The sequence below is a fragment of the Saccopteryx leptura genome, chromosome 6 (genome assembly GCF_036850995.1).
Source record: "Saccopteryx leptura isolate mSacLep1 chromosome 6, mSacLep1_pri_phased_curated, whole genome shotgun sequence".
NCBI lineage: Eukaryota > Metazoa > Chordata > Mammalia > Chiroptera > Emballonuridae > Saccopteryx > Saccopteryx leptura.
Window position 1 is genome coordinate 64,212,458 of NC_089508.1, and position 20,876 is coordinate 64,233,333.

The 20,876-nt window shown below is 38.2% G+C and overlaps 1 protein-coding gene across 10 annotated transcripts in view; it reads left to right on the forward strand.

The window, feature by feature from the left end:
- Nucleotides 1–20,876, forward strand: part of RAB27A (RAB27A, member RAS oncogene family) — an 82,521-nt gene that overhangs the window by 47,320 nt on the left and 14,325 nt on the right. For 8 of the 10 annotated variants that reach the window (XM_066342572.1, XM_066342574.1, XM_066342571.1 and 5 more), the window contains 3 exons: nucleotides 6,309–6,483; nucleotides 12,206–12,291; nucleotides 14,037–14,140. In XM_066342572.1, coding sequence (XP_066198669.1) covers nucleotides 6,331–6,483; nucleotides 12,206–12,291; nucleotides 14,037–14,140 — 343 coding nt within the window. In that variant the 5' untranslated portion in view covers nucleotides 6,309–6,330. Of the gene's footprint in view, nucleotides 1–2,633; nucleotides 2,772–5,004; nucleotides 5,104–6,308; nucleotides 6,484–12,205; nucleotides 12,292–14,036; nucleotides 14,141–20,876 lie in introns of those variants that run through there. The other 2 variants (XM_066342578.1, XM_066342577.1) reach the window with 2 other exon arrangements.

The following is a 20,876-nucleotide window of genomic DNA, read 5'->3' on the forward strand; positions in this document are numbered from 1 at the left end:
AAAGAGAGGTGGGGACAGTGAGAAATATCAACTCATAGTTGCTTCACTTCAATTATTCATTGATTGTTTGTTATATGTGCCTTGACTGGGCAAGCCTAGGGTTTTGAACCAGCGACTTTAGCATTCCAGGTTGATGCTTTATCCACTGTACCACCACAGGTCATGCTATAATTGAGTATAATAGGAAGCTTCATAGAGAATTGGGCTGTGGTGTGTGTGTGTGTGTGTGTGTACGCGTGCGTATGTGTATGTATCCAAGAGAGAGATCTTTCTTCTTTGCTTTTAACCTAAACCACTCTTTTCTATCTTATTCCCTGAAAAACCAGTTAAAATGTTTTATTTTTTAAATAAGGAAGATGATCATTGACTTTCTCTCACCAGGCAGTTATCACTGTACATGTTGAGGAAGTGGGTGTTCCTCGCTTTCTATTGTTAATCCGATGAGAATGAGGGTGGAGAGCTTTGAAAAAATATTTGTATAAGGAGGAGAGACAGAAGTGAGCTGAATAAGAAAGTCATTTGCATCTTCCAAATTGGGGCATTCTTGACTCTTTAGGAGACATTAACTTCAGATATTTAGAGGATACCTCTTCAAAAAGGTACAGAGTTTAAAGAAATGACCTCAACTTCAAGTGTTCTTCATAGATTCTTATTTTTTATATTATTAAATTTTAGTTTAAGGACTCAGTTCTTTCTTAAAAGTTTTAGAAAGGACTACTGTTCTCATATCCATCTTCTGATGCTAGATTGCTAGATGATGATGCTAATAGCAGTTCATATTTATATAGGACTACTGTGTTCCAGGCACTGTTCTAACCCTTTGTTCTAACCCTTATACGTATACACTAACTCAGTCCTCACAACAGCCGTCTGAGATGGGTTTACTGTGTACTTCATTGTATATAAACTGTGTTGATGGTGCATTCTTGATCTTGTTAGAAGACACTAATCAAAGGTTTTCACACAACTATATTTCTAGTGCCACCTGATTTAATAGCAACTGCAAGGTGTCATGGGTTGTAAGACTGTAAAATATAAGACCCACACCAATTTTAAATAAGTTGAAATAAGGAAGTATTCACATTAGAATTAATAAAGTCTCATTTCCATTTTACAAACAAGGACCCCAAGGCAACAGGGATGAGCATTTCCAAAGTTATATCACTGGATTCACATCCAGGTGATTTGGTTCTAGAGTCCTTGCCTTTAACCTCCATTTTTTTTTCCTGTCTTTTAACAATATGTTGGAGTTGAGCTTATGCTAACATGTGGATAGACTGCCCTAGACCCAGGTACTTATCCCCCCAATGGTGGCATCTGAGATAGAATGGCACCAAATCGGCACTGAGATCCTTCTGAAGGAAGAAGTGTGTGTGGTGTTTGCCACCTGCCTCTAGGGCTGTGATAAGGATTGTTACACTTATGTATATGAAGTTATTTGACACATGGGCATAGGACCTAGGCTTCTGATCCATTTTTAGCAAGAGCAATGCAATTGGGAAGTCTTGATGACTGACTTTCCATCAATAGGCTGGAGTGCTTACAGGAAATGGAATGCACAAAATGTTGTTTGAATGCCCCAAATGTCAGATTCTTCATGGTATGTTTTTACTGTTTCCCTCTCTGTTCTAAAATGCTGACATAAAAATTTTGTTATTTCTATACTTGGTAAGTAGAGTTTTTTCTTTCTAGAAAAAAAAGGTCCCAGCCTGACCAGGCAGTGGCACAGTGGATAGAGGGTCAGACTGGGATGTGAAGGACCCAGGTTTGAGACCCTGAGGTCACCAGCTTGAGTCCGGGCTCATCTGATTCAAGCAAGGCTCACCAGCTTGAGCCCAAGGTCGCTAGCTCGAGTAAGGGGTCACTCGTTCTGCTGTAGCGCCCCCGGTCAAGGCACATATGAGAAAGCAATCAATGAACAACTAAGAAACCGCAAGGAAGAATTGATATTTCTCATCTCTCTCCCTTCCTGTCTGTCCCTATCTGTCCCTCTCTTTGACTCTCCCTGTCTCTGCTACAAAAAAAAAAGAAAAAAGAAAAAAATCCCCCAGAAACAATACTTAACACTTGAGTAACGAAAATAAGAAACAAAATAAATTTTTTATATAAGAATGTTTCTGTATGAAAACTTACCAGCAGTTATCTTAACATTAAGTTACCTTCACTTCGTGGTGATAAGCAGTGGTGAGACAACCACACATAGGACTGGGTTTGGGGCTGTAGTTTGCTAAGGATTAGGATTATCTGCTGAAAGATGAAATAACCCCATTAATTCCAGGCTCTATCTGGACTGCAAATTCAGAGAGGGAGCCTGTCCCCTTCAACACCCTGCCCCAAACCTGAAATCCTCGTATCACTTTGAAGACTTGCCTGACTCCTTTTGTTTTCTTGCTGCTTCCTTCCTCTTTAGAATTCTGGCCTCTGTTAACCCAGACCAGCCTGGTCACTGTGGCCAATACAGGACAAACACTACATAGCCTACTTTGCTATAAGTTTCCCCATCTGAACTCTCTTTTGTTGTTGGATTACTGGTTAATATTTTGCTGCCAGGTCCCTGACATGAAATGGGAGGTGACTTCTCAACCAAGGAAGTGAAAGTCACTCACTCATCACACCTTTCCCCATTGTTTATTGGGAAACAATTCTCCTCTGCTGTTCTGCTTTCTCCCAACCTGTTTACTGTATTCCAACATGAGCAAGCTGTTCAGGTGCAGAGAAAAACTATACTGTGGTGGAGATAAAATTTTGGATACAGACAGATGACAATTGAAGTAATTAAAGTAAATATTTAAGTTTGTTGGTTCAGCACAAGTTTAAAGCACCAGAGCATTGCTTCTGATTATTATGTTACATTTCTAGTCTTGAACTGTTTGAACCTCTGGACTGTTTTTGAATCAATTTTTACCAGCCTAGACCAGTAAAATCCATATTGTAGATGGCTTGAACTAGTTACAAGCAGTTTGACAAAATTAGAGCAAGTACGACCCAGTTAGAGATAGATTTAATTGGTCAGCACTAGCTTGATTCAGTAAAATATACTGTGAATCAATCAAACTTTCTGTGAGCTAGTCAGAACCTGCTTTGTCTAGGGCTGAACTTATTAAAACTAGCTAAACCCAGCTGAAGTAATTAGAGCTATTAAAACCAGACCCAAATAAATTTGGTTAAACATATCTGGTTTTAGCCAGAGTGGTTTTAGATTAGCCAGAGATGGTTTTATAGGTAGAACCTCTTTTAACTCAACTTTTTCACTCTGAACTAGTAAGAACCATTCAAATTCTTTTGAACAAGTATGAGCTTGTTAGAATTGATTGCTGTGTTTTATACAAATTGAAATCTGCTTTTAAGCTGGTCATAACTCTTTTGAAATTAACAATTCTATTTAAAATGAATTGAAAATAGTTTGAACCAGCCAAAAAAGAATTAGTTTAAAAGTGATCTTTGTTGACTCAGCAAACTACTCTGAGCCAATCAGCGATCTTTTGTGCTATAAATATATTTTGAGTTTTTCTGTGGCAATTTCAGAAATTGCTTTAGGTCTTCAGAGGCAGTCTGATCTATCCATAATGGGGAGAAAGGAGTGAGCTAACATCTACCCAGTACCCAGGATGTGCCAAGCATTGTGTTGGGCACTCCACAAAAATTATCCCATTTCATCCTTAGAACAATGCTGTGAGGTAGTGTATATTTTCTATTTCATAGAATAGAAACATGAAATATATGGCTTAAAGGCATCTGAGAGCTGCTATGTGCTAAACATGGGATTCAATCCAGCTCTGCTTGACTTCAGAGATCATGTGTTAAGCTACCTTGTATGATATCATACCTAGTCGCTTTTAAGCCCAACATGCATTTGTAAAAACATGAGCAATGGACATAAAGCTAGGGCTGGAAGGGACATTGGGCTTGGAGTTAGGAGACCTATGTTCTTTATTGTGCAAATGAGTTAATCTTTCTGGATTCTGTTTTATCCTTTAGAAAATTGAACCCAGAAAATGAAAGGTCTGAACATTTATTTTCAGGTCAACATGGTAGTTCATTGATTGTCTAGAGGTGCAGTCTGAAGAGTGTAAACTCTGATTACTATTGATGGTGGTATTCATTCCTTCAGTTGTAGCATTTGGTTTATTAACACTTCCTCTATGATGGCTTGGTTTGGGAACAAACTCTTACATATTGCTTCAACATGAATACAAAACAAAACCCATGACAACCATTTGTAGACTAACGTGTGCTTCTTCTCTCTTGATAACTACACACTTTAACTTTTGGTGTAACAGAGATAGTTTCCTCTGTCTTTAAATTCCACTCATGTGGGTTTAGAGAATTCTAGAATAGTGATGCCGTTGGTCACAGCATTTCCTTTTGTACTTTAAATGATATAAAAACATAGTTTTAGAATTGACCAACTTAAAAAAAATAAATGTAAAGAGAACAGAGGGAAAGGGGATGATAGGATGGGATAAACCTGAAGGGAAGGGGGGAGGGCGCTATGGGGAGGGGAGGGAGGGGAGGGCACAAGGGAGATGTTGAGAGGAATATGGGGGAGGAGGGATGCATTTGGGGCAACACTAGAATCTATGTAAACACAATAAATTAAAATCAATAAAAAAATAAATAAATGTAAAGAGGAAATAAGGTGCCACAGTGTTTTGCATCAGTCTCATTGCAGAATTTGGAGTTGTATTTGGCTTCCTCATTCCTTTTGAGGGGAACCTCCAAAATGACTAAACATGACCTGGACCTGCTTTTCAATTCTTAGCTCTTAGTTCTGAATAATTGGGAGCCAAGTGTGATGCTGTGATATGACACACTAGAATATTTGTCCCCAAGTGATCATCTTCTGGAGAAGAATTCTGTTATACAGCATTGATACTGGCAGCCTCCACCCATGAATATAGACGCTAGAGCATAAGAAAGCCATCATCTATAAAGTGTCACTCATTATAGTGTACAGATAGAATTATGGATGTTTGTAGAGGCTCTGCCCTTATCTGTTGACCAGCCGTATCTGAATGTGAAGTCACAGAGCTGCCCTCAGGCACCAAGCAAGTATACTGCAGTGGCTCTTGGGTCTCAGCAATCAGGATTTTTGAGCATCAAGTGAGTCAACAAATTGAGGAGGGGGAGGGGGAGGCAACCTTCAAAACTGATAAATGTCCTTGCCTGAGCTTTTATTAATTTTATGGATCTACGGGGATAATCCCTGTAGGATATATTGAGAATTGTGGTTAAGTTTCTGTGCATGGGGCTAGGCAGAAAGGAGACAATGAAAGGAAGGTCGGCAGCATCTAATGCAGGGAATCCGACATGTGTGGGGGAGGGGGAATGTGTATGTTTGTCTGAGCAAGCAGAGTTGCTGTCAGTGGTAATGGGATAGCTGATTATTTTTCTAATGCTCAGAAGGGCTTATTGGTTCTTAGAAATGGTAGGATAAAAAGAAGCCTTCTCTAGAGACAGATGACATTTTTATTCAGGCATTTTTCTTTTCTAAAGTGAACTTTGGTGTGAGTCAACATTGACGAGCTCAATTGGTAGTATTTCATGTGAGAATGCCAAGGCTAGTGTAGTAAATGAGCCCTTCACTGTGGAACTGTGGCCTCTGTGTAGGCGCGGCTCAGATCTGGACCTCAGTGCCCTAGTGAGCAGTGATAATTCAGAAAAGTCTGATCAGAACAATCTGATTTAATATGAATGAATTTAATAATAATAATAACAATAAAATAATAATAATAATATAAGGAAGCTGCAAGCCAAATTTGATTTGCCAATTTAGCGTTGTGTTTCAAGGCATGTGAAAGTGGTTAGTATAAATGAAATTTCCTAGATGTCCAAGTTAAAAAAGAAAAGCCAGGATCCAGCTCTAGAAGACTTTGAAAAGAAGTGGGGTTGAGGGAGGAAATGAAACCACTTCTGCTCTAAGTGTTGTTATTATTCCTGGAACATTCTCCTTTCTCTTTTGTTTCTTCCTTTTGTTACTTTTTGTCCTGTGATCTGCATATGAGACTTAATGACCATTACCTTTCTGATTATCATTCTCACTTGGAATTTTTTTCTTAACAGTGCTATAATATTCACATTAAATTTAAACTGTTAGTAATTTACTATTTCAGTAGCATCTCTTCTAGCCAATTATTATATCCTTGGAGGCAATGAATAATATCTAATCCTCCAATAACCGGTAGGCATATTGGTGTTACATAGAAGTACTTGTTGACTTGGATATTAAAGTACGTTACTTTATTTGTGGAAGATTCTAATATATTCTAATAGATTTTTAGTAAGTATGCATTTCTTTGTTTTTGCAGGTGAACCACTGAGTTCTTCATTATGTCTGATGGAGACTATGATTACCTCATCAAATTCTTAGCTTTGGGAGACTCTGGAGTAGGGAAGACGAGTGTACTTTACCAGTACACGGATGGTAAATTTAACTCCAAATTTATCACAACAGTGGGCATTGATTTCAGGGAAAAGAGAGTGGTAAGTTCTATATCCTTCTATATAAAAATGTAATCTCTAAATCCACATTTGCCTGTCTGTTTAGTTTTCTTTGTAGGAATTATAAAGACAAAGGTTGGAGTCTAAAATTCAAGGGTACATATGAAAGTGTTCAATCTGAACAATGTGATTTAAAAGGCTGTGCCAGGGGACACTTTATATAAAAATAAATGTAAAGATCCTTTTTAATTCTTCCTTGATACCTTTTTGGCTTGTATCTTCCCCTGAATTCCACAGTTATTTGTCTACCTTTGTTATGAAGCCTACAAACCATCCTGCCTCTTATATCCCTTTTGTTGGCTATTTCTTCCACCTTTGATACCATTCTTTCCTTCCTTCCTTCCTTCCTTCTTCCTTCCTTCCTTCCTTCCTTCCTTCCTTCCTTCCTTCCTTCCTTCCTTTCTTTTTTTTGAGAGAGGCAGGGAGAGAGAGAGATAGAGAGAGAGAGAGACAGAAACATTGAGCTGCTCTTGTAAGAGCCCTAACCGGGAATCGAACTGGCAACCCCCAATGATGCTTTAACCGAGCTATCTGACCAAGGCTTAATTTTTTTTTTCCTGTTGATTTTTAGAGAGACAAAGAGAGGAAGGGAGAGAGAGGAAAGGGAGGAGGAAGGGAAGCACTCATTGTTGTTGCACTCAGTTGTGCATTCCTTGGCTGCTTCCCGTGTGTGCCCTGACTGGGGAGGGACACTGCAACCTTGTCGCTTTGGGATGACGCTCCTGACTGACTGAGCTAACCAGCCAGGGCCTTGATATCATTCTAAATGACTTTTCTCTTAATTAAGGCCTCAGCAATCCACATGAAACACTGGTGGCAGAACTCACTGCTGCCAGGAGGGTGAGGTTGGAACAGGACTGGGAATGCTGATAGTGTATGTTGATCTGGGAAGTAACAATGGGAACAGAAGTTCTGTAGAATAATCAGGAAAGAGGCTCTTTTAAGAGAGTTATTTTTAGCCTGACCAGGCAGGCGCAGAGGATAGTGTCGACTTGGGACGCTGAGGACCCAGGTTTGAAACCCCAAGGGAGTCAGCTTGAGCTCAGGTTCACCTGGCTTGACTGCAGGCTCACCAGCTTGAGTGCAGGGTCACTGGCTTGACTGTTGGATCATAGATACGACCTCATGGTTGCTGACTTGAGCCCAAAGATTGCTGGCTTGAAGCCCAAGGTTGCTGGCTTCAGCAAGGGGTCACTGGCTTGGCTAGAGTCCCCCGGTCAAGGCACATATGAAAAAGCAGTCAATGAACAACTAATATGCCACAACCATGAGTTCATGTTCCTCATCTCTATCCCTTCCTGTCTATCTGTCTTTCTCTCTTGAGTGCATGCTAAAAATAAATAAATAAATAAATAAAATTTTAAAAGATTTGCTTTATTGATTTTAGAGAGAGGAGAGAGAAAGAGAAAGGGGGGAGGGAGAAGCATGGACTTGTAGGAGTTGCTTGTCGTGCCTCGACACGGCAAGTCTGGGATTTCGAACCTGAAGCCTCAGGGTTCAAGATTGACACTTTATCCACTGCACTACCACAGGTCAGGATTTCATTTTTTAGGACCCAAGACTAAAAAATATTCTGGAGGTGGAGGGGAAGGCAGTAAATAGGTCACTGTGTCAGAGTTGCAGAGGAATTAAGATGGCTTTTTCTTTGAACTACATTTCTTGCTGAAACATTGACTGTTACCAGCAAGTGGTCAGGAGATCAATGACAAAGACACTTTAATGGAACAGGTTCTACCTGGGAAAGATACAAGGTCCCTAGATACTAGGACAGAAGCATTCATTCCCTCCTATGCAGTCTAGGTCTTTTATTCTATTACTAGAGAGTCTTATTGAGACTTAGACCCGCTGAGTAAAAATAGGATCTTTATGGCCCTGGCTGGTTGGCTCAGTAGATAGAGCATTGGCCCAGCATGTGGACATCCCAGGTTCAAAACCCGGTCAGGGCACACATGAGAAACAACCATCTGCTTCTCTTCCCCTTCCTCTCCCTCTTCTCTCTCTCTTCCCCTCTCAGCCAGTGGCTTGATTGGTTCAAGTGTTGCCTCTGAGTGCTGAGGATAGCTCGCTTGGTCCGAGCATCAGCCTCAGGGGCTGAGGATAGCTGGGTAGATTTGCACATCGGCCCAGATGGGGGTTGCTAGGCATATCCCCATTGGGGCACATGCAGGAGTGTGTCTTTCTATCTCCCCTCCTCTCACTTAATAAAAATAGGAAAGTTTCAGTATAATTGGTAGAATATATATGTATATATTTGTTAATGCCCATTTTATAATCTTGTTTTTAAAAAATAGCCATATTGAGATATAATTCACATAACATAATGTTTACCCATTTAAAGTATATAATTTAGTGCATCCATCCCCACTATTTAATTTTAGAACACTTCATCACCCCATAAAGAAAACCGCATTCCCTTTGGCAGTCATTTGCCATTTTCCCTCTCCTGAGCCACTAGTCTAGTCTCAATGGATTTGCCTGTTTTGGATATATCATATAAATGGAATCATATCAATACAATATGAAAGAGAGGGAAGGGGAAGGAGAGAGAGAGAGATATCAATATGTTGTTACACTTATATATGCATTCATTGGTTGATTTTTGTATGGGCTCTGCCACAGGATAGAACCTGCAACTTTGATATATTGAGATAATGTTCTAACTGCTACCTAGCCAGGGTTGTGTTGCCTTTTATGTCTGACTTCTTTCATTTAGCATAATGATCATACATGTTGTAGCATGATCATTCTGTTATGATCAAATAATAGTCCATTGTATTGATACAGCACATTTTGTCTATTCATTCATCTGCTGGTGAACATTTGTGTTGTTTCACTTTTTAGCTATTATGCACAATGCTACTATTAACATTTATATACTTTTTGTGTGTGTGTACTTATGTTTTGATATCTCTTATGTGTGGACCTACATTTTCAAATCTTTTGTGTATATGCTTAGGAACTTCCAAAATTTTCCAAAGATGCTGCACCATTTTACATTTTTAGCAATGTATAAGGGTCCCAATTTCTCCATATCTTCACTAACTCTGTGTCTATTTGAAGATAGCCATTTTAGTGGATGTGAAGAGGTACCTCATTGTATTTTTTACTTAAATTTCCCTAATGAAGAATGTTGTTGAACAGTCATCTTTTCATGTGCTTTATTGTCCACTTGTATATCATCTTTGGAGAAATGTCTAATCAGATCCTTTGTCTATTTTGAAATTGGTTGTCTTTTTGTTAAATTTTAAGAGTTTTAATACAGTGTGTCTGTAAAGTCATGGTGCACTTTTGACTGGTCACAGGAAAGCAACAAAAGATGATAGAAATGTGAAATCTACACCAAATAAAAGGAAAACTCTCCCAGTTTCATACCTTTTCAGTGCAATTCGATGTGGGCTCATGCACAGATTTTTTAGGGCTCCTTAGGTAGCTATCCCATATAGCCTCTACAGACCCGTCACTGACTGATGGCCTACCAGAACGGGGTTTCTCCACCAAACTGCCGGTTTCCTTCAACTGCTTATCCCACTGAGTAATGTTATTCCTATGTGGTGGCGCTTCGTTATAAACTCGCCGATATTCACGTTGCACTTTGGTCACGGATTTGAATTTAGTGAGCCACAGAACACACTGAACTTTCCTCTGTACCGTCCACATCTCGACTGGCATGGCCGTGGGCTGCTCCGCTGTATACATGGTATTACGTCATCATCTGTGCATGTGCACATGTTGCCACATCATCCTACAGAAACTGGGAGGGTTTTCCTTTTACTTGGTGCAGATTTCACATTTCTATCGTCTTTTGTTGCTTTCCTGTGACCAGTCAAAAGTGCACAATGACTTTACGGACACACTGTATATTCTAGATAAGTGCTCTTAATAGATATATGACATGCAAATAGTTTTAGCTTTTACATTTAGGTCTATGATCTGTCAATCTCTGCCTTTTATTTTAGTCTTTAATTCATTTACATTTAATATGATTGCTGATAAAGTAGGATTTATGTCTCTAATTTTGCTATATGTTTTCTATGTATCTTATCTCTTTTTTGTATCTGTTTTTTCATGACTGCTTTATTTTTTGTTGTAAAGATATTTTTTAGTATTCCATTTTAATTTCCTTGTCATTTATTTAATATATATATGTACATATATGAATATATGTATACACACATATATAATACACACACACATATATATAGTTTGAGCATATTTATAATTATTGATTTAAAATCTTTATCTAGTAAGTTCAACATCTGGGCTCCCTCAGGTATGGTTTCTATAGGCTGCTTTTATCCCAGTGTATGGGCCATACTTTATTTCTTTGTGTGTCTCAACTGTTGTTGAAAACTGAACATTTAAAATAATGTAATATGGCAACTCTGGAAATCAAATTCCTCTCCCCAAGGGTTTCTTTTTTGTGTGCTGTTTGTTTATTTATGTTGATGTTTGTTTGTTTAGTGACATTCTTGGGCTAATTCTGTAAACTGTATTATTTGTTATGTACAGTTCCTGAAGTCTTTGCTCAGTTAACTTAGTGGTCAGTTAATGAGTGGACAGAGCATTTATTAAATTCCTCAAACCAGAATGTTTCTCATCTTTTCTGAAGAAGTGTGTGTGTGTGTGTGTGTGTGTGTGTGTGTGTGTGGTGTGACATGTCTTAATGCTACTGTAGGTGGTTTATAAGTCTGCCTTAGCCTTCACCTCATGCTTGAGAAGAGCCTCAAGGTTAGTTAGAAGTGAGATATTAGAACGTTTTCAGGTCTTTCCTGAGCATATGTACAGCCCTACATGCGAGCATGGTCTAATCGATTCCAAGGAATATTTAGGAACTTTTCAAATATCTCCATGGACATCTCATTATCTGGTTTTTATTTATTTTTTATTTTTAAAGTCTTCTGGTTAGATTTTTGTTAGCCCCAACTAATATTTCTGCTTTTGGTAGCTGTGGTGTTAAATACTAGCTGCTGATTATTTTCAACAATGCCCTAAGGATAGGGTTATTCTCATAGAGCAAGCTCCGAGTCAGGTAAAATAAAGACAGGGCCTGGGAATGGAGCTTTATAGGCAGCTTTCAGTTCTTTAGGGATGAGACTTCTGAGGCAGCTCCACATCTGTTTTGCGTCCACTGCCTGCCGTGGCTGCTATACTGATGGTTTCCACAGCTATCCTAGCTATGTATCTGTTTGTTTTCAGGACGACTATGGAGCCAAGGAGAGGGAGATGAGAGTAGGACAAGTTAAAACAGCACAAAGCTTATTGTTTTTACTGATATTCAGAGTTGTGAAAAAGTTGATTTCAACAGTTTATGCCAGTGTTTTCATTGTTTTTATAGATACAGAGATTTTCAGAGGTTCTTCCTATAAAATTGTTTTAAGAATACTTTTTAAAGATGGGATGGGGAAAAATCATAGAAAGGTAATATTTCTTGAAATGAGTGACCGAAGGTAACTTTGAAGAAAGGTGAACTATTATTTTTATAGCAATTATGCATCGTTTATATATTTCATAATATATTTATAAAGATATATTTTTAATGCAAATCATTATATTATCTAAAGATATTTGGAATAAAATACAAACAAGGTTGTATTCCAAATGGAATTTTCTTCAGAAATTTATGCTAGAGTTGTACTGAAAGAAAAGTAAGAAGAGTTCACTGTTCTCAAAAGTTCTCTTGTTTTCTTTTATTTTGCTACTTTAGGTATACAGAGCCAATGGGCCAGATGGAGCCATTGGAAGAGGCCAGAGAATCCACCTGCAGTTATGGGACACAGCAGGGCAGGAGAGGTATGAGATCTTCAGTTATGTGCTCCTTACTGGAGGGAAAGGAAAAACAGCTACTTTTCATATAGTGACCTGAATAGAAAAACATCATCTGATTAGTTGATTTGTACTTGGATAAGACAAATTTCCAGCCAAATTTGCAGGAAATTATCAGTTTGAGTTGATAATGGTGGTTTTATTTCATAAAAGGTCAAAGGAAACAAATCCTTTTCAAAATAGACCAACTTATCTAATGGACTTTTTTTTCTTTCTTCTTCTTTATTTTTTAAAAGGCTTATACACTTTTCTCCATTGACTTTTGCTACTTACTCAGCCACAAAAAGCTACAGTTATATACAAGCATGGGCAAAATTAGGTTTATAGCTGTTTGTATGGGGAAATAATACAATAATTAATGAATAACACAAGAATGAACTGTCTCGCATTCTCACAATTGTAATACTTACTTTTGCCCACCCCTGAATGTTTTATTTTTACCTGATTGTTGAATTCTAGTGGTAAATCTGGCTGGAATGAACTCATACAGGCAGAAGTTGCTTGACCAAAATAAGTCACATGAAATCTTGATGTAAAGTTGCTTTTAGCCAAGGTCTCTGTTTTTTTTCTCACAGGTTTTTTGAAGGATTTTGTTTGTTTTTTAACTGTTTATTTTAAAAACTTTTTTATTATGGAAAACTTCAAGTATACAGAAAGGATAGTATTTATATAATGAACTCATGTATTCATTTCTCAGTTTCAACAGTCATTAGGTTGTGGCCAACCTTTTTTATGTATACCCCTCATTCCTATTTATTTCCTCTCCCAAATTATTATTATTATTATTATTATTATTATTATTATTATTATTATATTTTAAGTGAGCGGAGGGGAGATAGAGAGACAGACTCCTGTATGCGCCCTGACCGGAATCCACCCGGCAACCCAACCCTCATCTGGGGCCAGTGCTCGAACCAGTCGAGCCACTGGCTGCGGGAGATTCTTAAGTGATAAGTAAATGTTTTATACACTTTTGAAATCTCATCATCTAATTTATTATTTAAAAATTTTTAAATTTATACAGGTTGTTTTTATTTTAAAAGAACATTCCAGGCACAACTTTTGATCACTGTTGGCACATTTTAAAGTGTAGATATATTTCAAATATTCTTTCTTGCTCTAGATATCTCTTTACTATACATATTTTGTAAAATACCTAATATCTTGGTTATACTCATAATTTTATACTGTTAAAGTATCATTTTGTAGCATGCAGACTTTACTAAAACATATGTAACTAAGGGATAGCATATGCATGTATAATGCAAAGTTATTAGAAACAATGTGTTATTAAATATCTAATTTGTTATTGATGAATTATTGTGAGAGGTTCAGGGCACTGCTGGTAGCTTTATATTTCAAGAGTGAGGCCATGGTTTAGGTCAGTAATCCCCAGACTTTTTTGGGCCATGGACCGGTTTAATGTCAGAAAATATTTTCACTGACCGGCCTTTAGGGTGGGACGGATAAATGTATCATGTGACTGAGACAAGTGTCAAGAGTGAGTCTTAGACAGATGTAACAGAGGGAATCTGGTCATTTTTAAAAAATAAAACATCGTTCAGACTTAAATGTAAATAAAACAGAAATAATGTAAGTTATTTATTCTTTCTCTGCGGACTGGTACCAATTGGCCCACGGACCAGTACCGGTCGCAGCCCGGGGGTTGGGGACCACTGGTTTAGGTGACCACTCTGCTTTTATGTCCCCAGGTTTCGGAGCTTGACCACTGCGTTCTTCAGAGATGCTATGGGGTTTCTTCTGCTTTTTGATCTGACAAATGAGCAGAGTTTCCTCAATGTCAGAAACTGGATAAGTAAGTGTTATTATCTCCCTGCCTCCTACTCCCTATAATAAAATGCCCTCTGATATTCTACTTTTGTTGGAAAATCTTTTGAGAGAAATCCTAATGCTGTCTAAAATGCTATTTAAAGGTGCAAGGCTATTAATTTAGGGACAAAGATAACCGAAATACTCTGCGTTTCCTAGCAACACTAACTTTGATTTGTTGAGTACTTCCTGTGTTCCAGGTATAAGGTAGTGCTTTCCATGTGATCTCTTAGTCAGCCTTTTCCACAGAGGGGACTCACCCCCATTTTATAAATGACGATATAGAGCCTAGAGAAAGTAAATCACTAAATATCTGCTTGCCTATTTAGTGCTATCAAGTCTCCTACCACCCCAGGGTTTAAAGCATGTATACACAGATTACATGTATTACATAAATACCTTTTGAAGGCTTAATGGATTAGACCCCTGGCTGCATGTTTCTTCTGCGCTTAGAGGCCCCTTCTTTGCTTTTAGGGCCACACATTTGCCAGGAAGACTCTAAAAATGCATTGGCAAAGTGGTCCTCTGCACTATATACACACACACACAAACCCTAATTTTTGCTTTTTGTAGAGATCCCAATGTCTTAAATGATTGCTAGTAGCCATTTAAAATCCTACTACTTGACCAAATAACAACTTGCAAAGGTACATTTTCTTTCATTGGTTGTATTAGTATAAACCTAGAGAATCTATTGGGAAAGGCTGTGTTGTTAAATTCTTAAGATCAAAATCTTTAAAATGAAAACACTTTAAAAATTATCTCCTACTTAAAAAAATTACTTGGTAATTTGTTATTATTGGCTGTGGTTTTGATAGTAGAGAATCTTATTTTTATTTTTCTATTAGAGTTTATATTGAACATTATTTTGTATTAGTTTCAGGTATACAGCATAGTTAGACAAATAGTGGTTTATAAAGCGTTCCGCCTGATATTTCCAGTACCCACCTAACACCGTACATAGCCCTCACGGTGTTAGTACCTACATTCCCTATGCTGTACTGTACATCCCCGGCACTATTTGGTAATGACCAATCTGTATTTCTTAATCCTTTCATCATTTTCACCCAGCATCCCAAAAACCCCTCTCCTCTCGCAACAATCAGTCTGTTCTCTGTATCTATGAGTCTGTTTCTATTTTGTTTGTTTATTTTGCTCTTTAGATTCCACATATAAGTGAAGTCGTATAGTATTTGTCTTTCTGACTTATTTCACTTAACATAATGTCCCCTAGGTCATCCATGCTGTTATAGATGTATATATCTATGATATATATACCACATCTTATTTATCCACTCATCTATTGATGAACACTTGGGTCATTTCCATACCTTAACTATTGTAAATAACACTGCAATGGACATAGGGGTGCATGTATTCCTTCAAATTAATGTTTTGGGTTTCTTTGGATATATACCAGAAGCATAATCACTGGGTTATAGGGCAGTTCCATTTTTAAGATTTTGAGGAACCTCTATACTGTTTTACACAGTGGCTGCACCAACAGTGCACAAGGATTCCCTTTTCTCCACATCTTTGCCAACACTTGTTGTTGGTTTATTGTTAATAGCTTTTCTGACAGGTGTGAAGTGATGTCTCATTGTAATTTTAATTTGTATTTCTCTGATGATTAGTGATCCTGAGCATGTTTCATGTGTCTATTGATTATCTGTATGTCATGTTTGGAGAAGTGTTTATTCAGGTCCTCCTGCTAGGAGCTGAAATGCAATCCTTTGCTAGCTGCCTCTGCTGGTCTGGGTACACATGGGAGAGAAAACCTTGTCATTAAATTTTTTTTTTAATTTTAAAGAGAGAGGAAGAGAGGGAGAAAGAAGGGGAGAGAAAGTGAAGCATCAACTTGATGTTCTACTTAGTTGTGTCATTGATTGCTTCTCATACGTGTTCTCCCTGGGGCTCAAACTGGCCACCTTGGATGTTGAGCTGGCACCCTTAGGATCAAGCCCTGATGGGGCTTAAACTGGCAATCTCAGGATCGAGCTTGCACCCTTCAGATCAAGCTGGTGATCCTAGGATTGAACCAGTGACCTCAGTACTCAGGAACAATGTTCTATCCACTGCACCACTGGCCAGGACTGAGAAAACCTTATTTATTTATTTTTTATTTATTTATTTTCCAAGTGAAAGGAGGGGAGATAGAGAGACAGCTCCCACATGCACCCTGACCAGCATCCACCTGGCAACTCCATGTGGGGCCAGTGCTGTGCCCCATCTGAGTCCATGCTGGCAACTGAGCTATTTTTAGCACCTGAGGCAGAAGCTACATGAGTCAGCCCCTGGGGCTGATGCACTCGAGCCAATTGAGTCATGGCTGTGGAGGGAAAGAGATAGAGAGAGAGAGAGAGAGAGAGAGAGAGAGAGAGAAGGGAAAGGGAGAGGTGAAGAAGCAGATGGTCACTTCTCCTGTGTGCTCTGACCAGGAATCAAACTCGAGACATCCATATGCTGGGCCAATGCTCTACCACAGAGCCAACTGACCAGGGCTAGCAAACCTTATTTTTAAAAATGAGTTTTTTGCCTGACCTGTGGTGGTGCAGTGGATAAAGCATCGACCTGGAAATGCTGAGGTTGCCGGTTCGAAACCCTGGGCTTGCCTGGTCAAGGCACATATGGGAGTTGATGCTTCCAGCTCCTCCTCCCTTCTTTCTCTCTGTCTCTCTCTCTCTCTTCTTCTCCTCTCTAAAAAAATGAATAAATAAAAAAAATTTTTAAAAATGAGTTTTTAAATAGGTGATTTATATACAGCATTGTGGTTTTCAAAGCATTTTACATACTTTGTATCTCATCCTCATAATCATCCTGTGAGGAAATTCAGGCAGGTGGACACTGAGCCTTAAGGAGTAATGGACTTATCCAAGGGCGTGAAACTTTTGGCTTTCAGTTCAGTGACCTTTTATACTCTTTCTCAACTAAGTTCATTACAAAGAGTTAAAGAGCTATTTAATACTTTAAATATATGTCCCTGAAATTAGTTTTGGTTACTGGGCTTCACTTTGTTAAATGTCTGGTTGACACAAAAGTGATTTGAGGAATCCAATGAACAATGTGAACTGAGGAATGGAACAGAGGCAGAGGCGGGATCAAAGGGACCAGAGGGAAAGTGGTCAGAGGGAAAGGGGAGGATAGGATGAGATGAAAGAAGGGAAAGAGATTAGTGAAATTATATACACATAACACAGCGTTATAGAGAACAGGACAGCAAATCCTGGAGGGAAGGGGGGAGGGCATTGGGGGCAGGGGGCAGGGGGGGTGTTGAGGGGAACACGAGGGTGGGGGGAGATATATTCGGTGAGACACTTGAAGCTATGTAAACACAATAAATTAAAATCATAAAACAATGCCTGGTTGAGTTAGGTGCACACCTCATTATTTCCCTTACAATTGAATGATGGTGACTATTTCTAGTCCCTTATCCCCAGCCCTTGCCCGCGCTTCTCTCCTTTGCATCATTGGAACAAGTTTGGGGACTTTCTTAAGTAAAGCACTTTATAAGAACCCTTGTTAGATATGTGCTCACAGAATCTTGACACTTAAAAATAATCAACCCACCTCTTTTCCACAGGTAGAAAGGGAAACTGAGACATTAGCTAAATCTTGCCCATCTGAGCTTATATATCATATTTTAGACAATGAAAAAAATTATGTGAAATTATCAGTATATATGTATTTTGGTTTGTTTGTTTTTTTCTTATAGAGTAAAAGAAACCTCACTGCCCAGTTAGGTAAATAAAACATACACAATGAAGACTTTATATCTTCACTGGAAAGTATTCTCTTCTCTAGTCCTGGTTCTTTTTCAAAGGAATAATATTCTGTGTTAGGGTTGGTAATATCAGATCTTAATTAGGAGTAAAAATTAGGAGTTAATTATCTATACATTTTGTTTTTCCTCTGCCTGTTAGCATTTTGACTATTGCAGGGGTCATTCATTTCTTCTTTTTTTGTTTAATGTAAGTAAATTTATTTAATATAACATATAAAGATATTTATTTTACTGAATAATAGTTTAAAAATATATATACATATACGTATATGTATTTATGTGTCTGTCTGTCTATCTCTGCACCCACCCACCCATCTAGCCACACATACGTGGTGCATACCAGATCGGAGCAGTGTTTCACTAAGAAGGAGCTGACTCGGGAAGGCTCAGGGAGAGGAGAGCAGGTGTGCATACTCCTCAGCATCTCCACAGCTGTGCTGCAGTTCCTTCCTTCTCTCTTGATGCCACGTCTGTCCACACCCTCTTGGGAAGCGATAAGAGTCTAAAAATGAGCCCCTCTTGAGTTTAGGAGACCGAACAGAAAGCCATGTCCTCTGGGCCTGCATCTGAAAGAAATCAGGTAGCTTTATCTTGACTAACCTGTCTTCCTGGAGCTTGGAGAGTAAGCAGTCTTGTCCACAGTCATTCCCCATCCGGTGGCAGCATATTTTGTAAGGAAACTTTGAAGTTGCCTCACTTTCTAAACTGTTCTTCTGTAGCCTCACATAAATCGTACAAGAGTCCAACAGGTATGTCTTCTACATGTTTTGGCCTGTATATTTTTAGTCCTGTTATTCCCTCTTTCTGAAAAGCCCCTCACACACTTACTTCCATTTATTTTAACTGAGTAGAAGTCTACTTATTCTTTAATATTTGGCAAAATATAACCGCCATGAAATTTTCTGGGATAACTTTAGTTCAATTAAATTTTTTTCCTTCATTTTAACTTTTATTACATTTTGTACTACTTTTAGGGTTCTTATCACACACCATCTTTAGTTGCAGTTATTTAAGTATGTGCCTTTTTCCTTGGTAAGATTTTTTAACAGCATTAATTAATTTACTTTTTTTTCTGAGAGGGAGAGAGAGAGAGAGAGAGCCAGACAGACAGGAAGGGAGAGAGATGAGACCTTTGTTGTTCATCTATTGCTTTCTCATATGTGCCTTGACCAGGGGGCTCAAGCTGAGCAAGTGACTTCTTGCTCAAGCCAGCAATCTTGGGCTTTATTCCAGTGACCTTTGGGTTCAAGCTAGTGACCATGGAGTCATGTCTATGATCCCACGCTCAAGTCAGCAACCCTGTGCTCAAGCTGGTGAGCCCACGTTCAAGCCAGTGACCTCCTGGCATTCTCAGAATGCCAGGCCAACGCTCTATTCCAGTGGTTCTCAAACTTTTTGAAGTTGGGCGCATTTAAAATCCTATAAATAATTGCAGGTGCACTATAGACAAATTGCTGAGAAATATGTTATAATAATTAAGTCAAATATTAAAGAAAAAAAAGTCCAAGCATGCTTTTATGGTAATTAAATGAAATAAATACAATAAAATTAAATTTATTCTGACATTAAAAAACATTTTTATGTTACATTTTTTGAGTTATGCTTTTTAGAATTCATAAAAAAGAGGGGTTAAAAATATTTAAAAAGACAAAATATTTATCTTTTTATATATATAGATACATTCTTAGTAAGATTTAGTAAATTTGGCAGGTCCCGGTGTGAATGTGTTAAGTTTTTTCATTGTTGTGTTTATGAGAAACATGAGCCTGATGTGTCCTAGCGAGTTCTTCAATGTTGGGCATATATTTGAAAGGCAAACTCTCATTTCCTCATCAATACATTGAAGAATTCCTCTCTTTTTACTCTTGTGTTGAGGGTAGAAAATGCTAATTCACATAAATAAGATGTTGAAAATTGTAGTAAAATGTTCAAAGCTTTTTTATATATTGCCACATATTCTTCTTTTATAGAAATCCAAAAGGCTTCAAGAGACAATTCCTTATGTTTTATCGTCAATCCACGATCAGTGGATATAGCTGCCAGTTCTTCTTCCTCTGCTAATGTTAAACCAAAATCACTTGAAGCTTCCATGAATAGGTTTCTAATTCAATCATATTGTTCAGTGTTAAGTGATGGAAAATGCTATAAATTAAATTCTGTCCATCAGCCTTCAAGTCCTATTTTATTTACACTTAACTTTAGCTCACTTCCAGAATCTAATTCTTCAATATCATGCTTCTTTTTGAGAAATCTATCCATTTTATTTGGGTGTATTTATCTAAAAATAATATGATGTGTTAATAATAAATATAATATATGTAATGATGTGTTAACAAAAAGAGCGGTATTTCCATAATGAAATGGTACAATAGAGTACCTATATTTATTTTTATATTTGGGCACATACCATGAACCAGTGCAGCTAGTAATTCCAGGTCCCGAGTGGGAACCGTGCAGAATTCAGAAAATACATGGACTTAAGAAAGTACAGGGTTGGGGTCGGGAGGGCCCTGTAATTGCTGCTGGCAAGAACAAAGCGCACCCAAAAACCACATCTTGATTATTTTTAGGGAAAAATGAGGCCATTAGCAAATCAATGGTCTCTGATCATGTTTCCAAGGCAAACCAAGAATTTTACCAAGTGCAGAAAATCCCCACCATACATATCATCTTAACTTTACACCTAACAAAGGATAGAAGAAATTTGCCTCCAGTCTTTCCGGGGAACATGGGTGGTAGTGTAAACAATCTAGCACCACAGCTTAACAGCCTTTTGCAACCTAATCAGACAAGTGAGGTGGGGGGTTCGGCAGACTATCAGTTTATAGCCAATTCCCCACACCTCTGTCCCCCAAATATCTAAACTTCAAAAATCCTGTTGGTTTTTTGGTCCCCAACAGGCACATATTTCTCTGGAATACCATAGGGCATACCAGTTCGC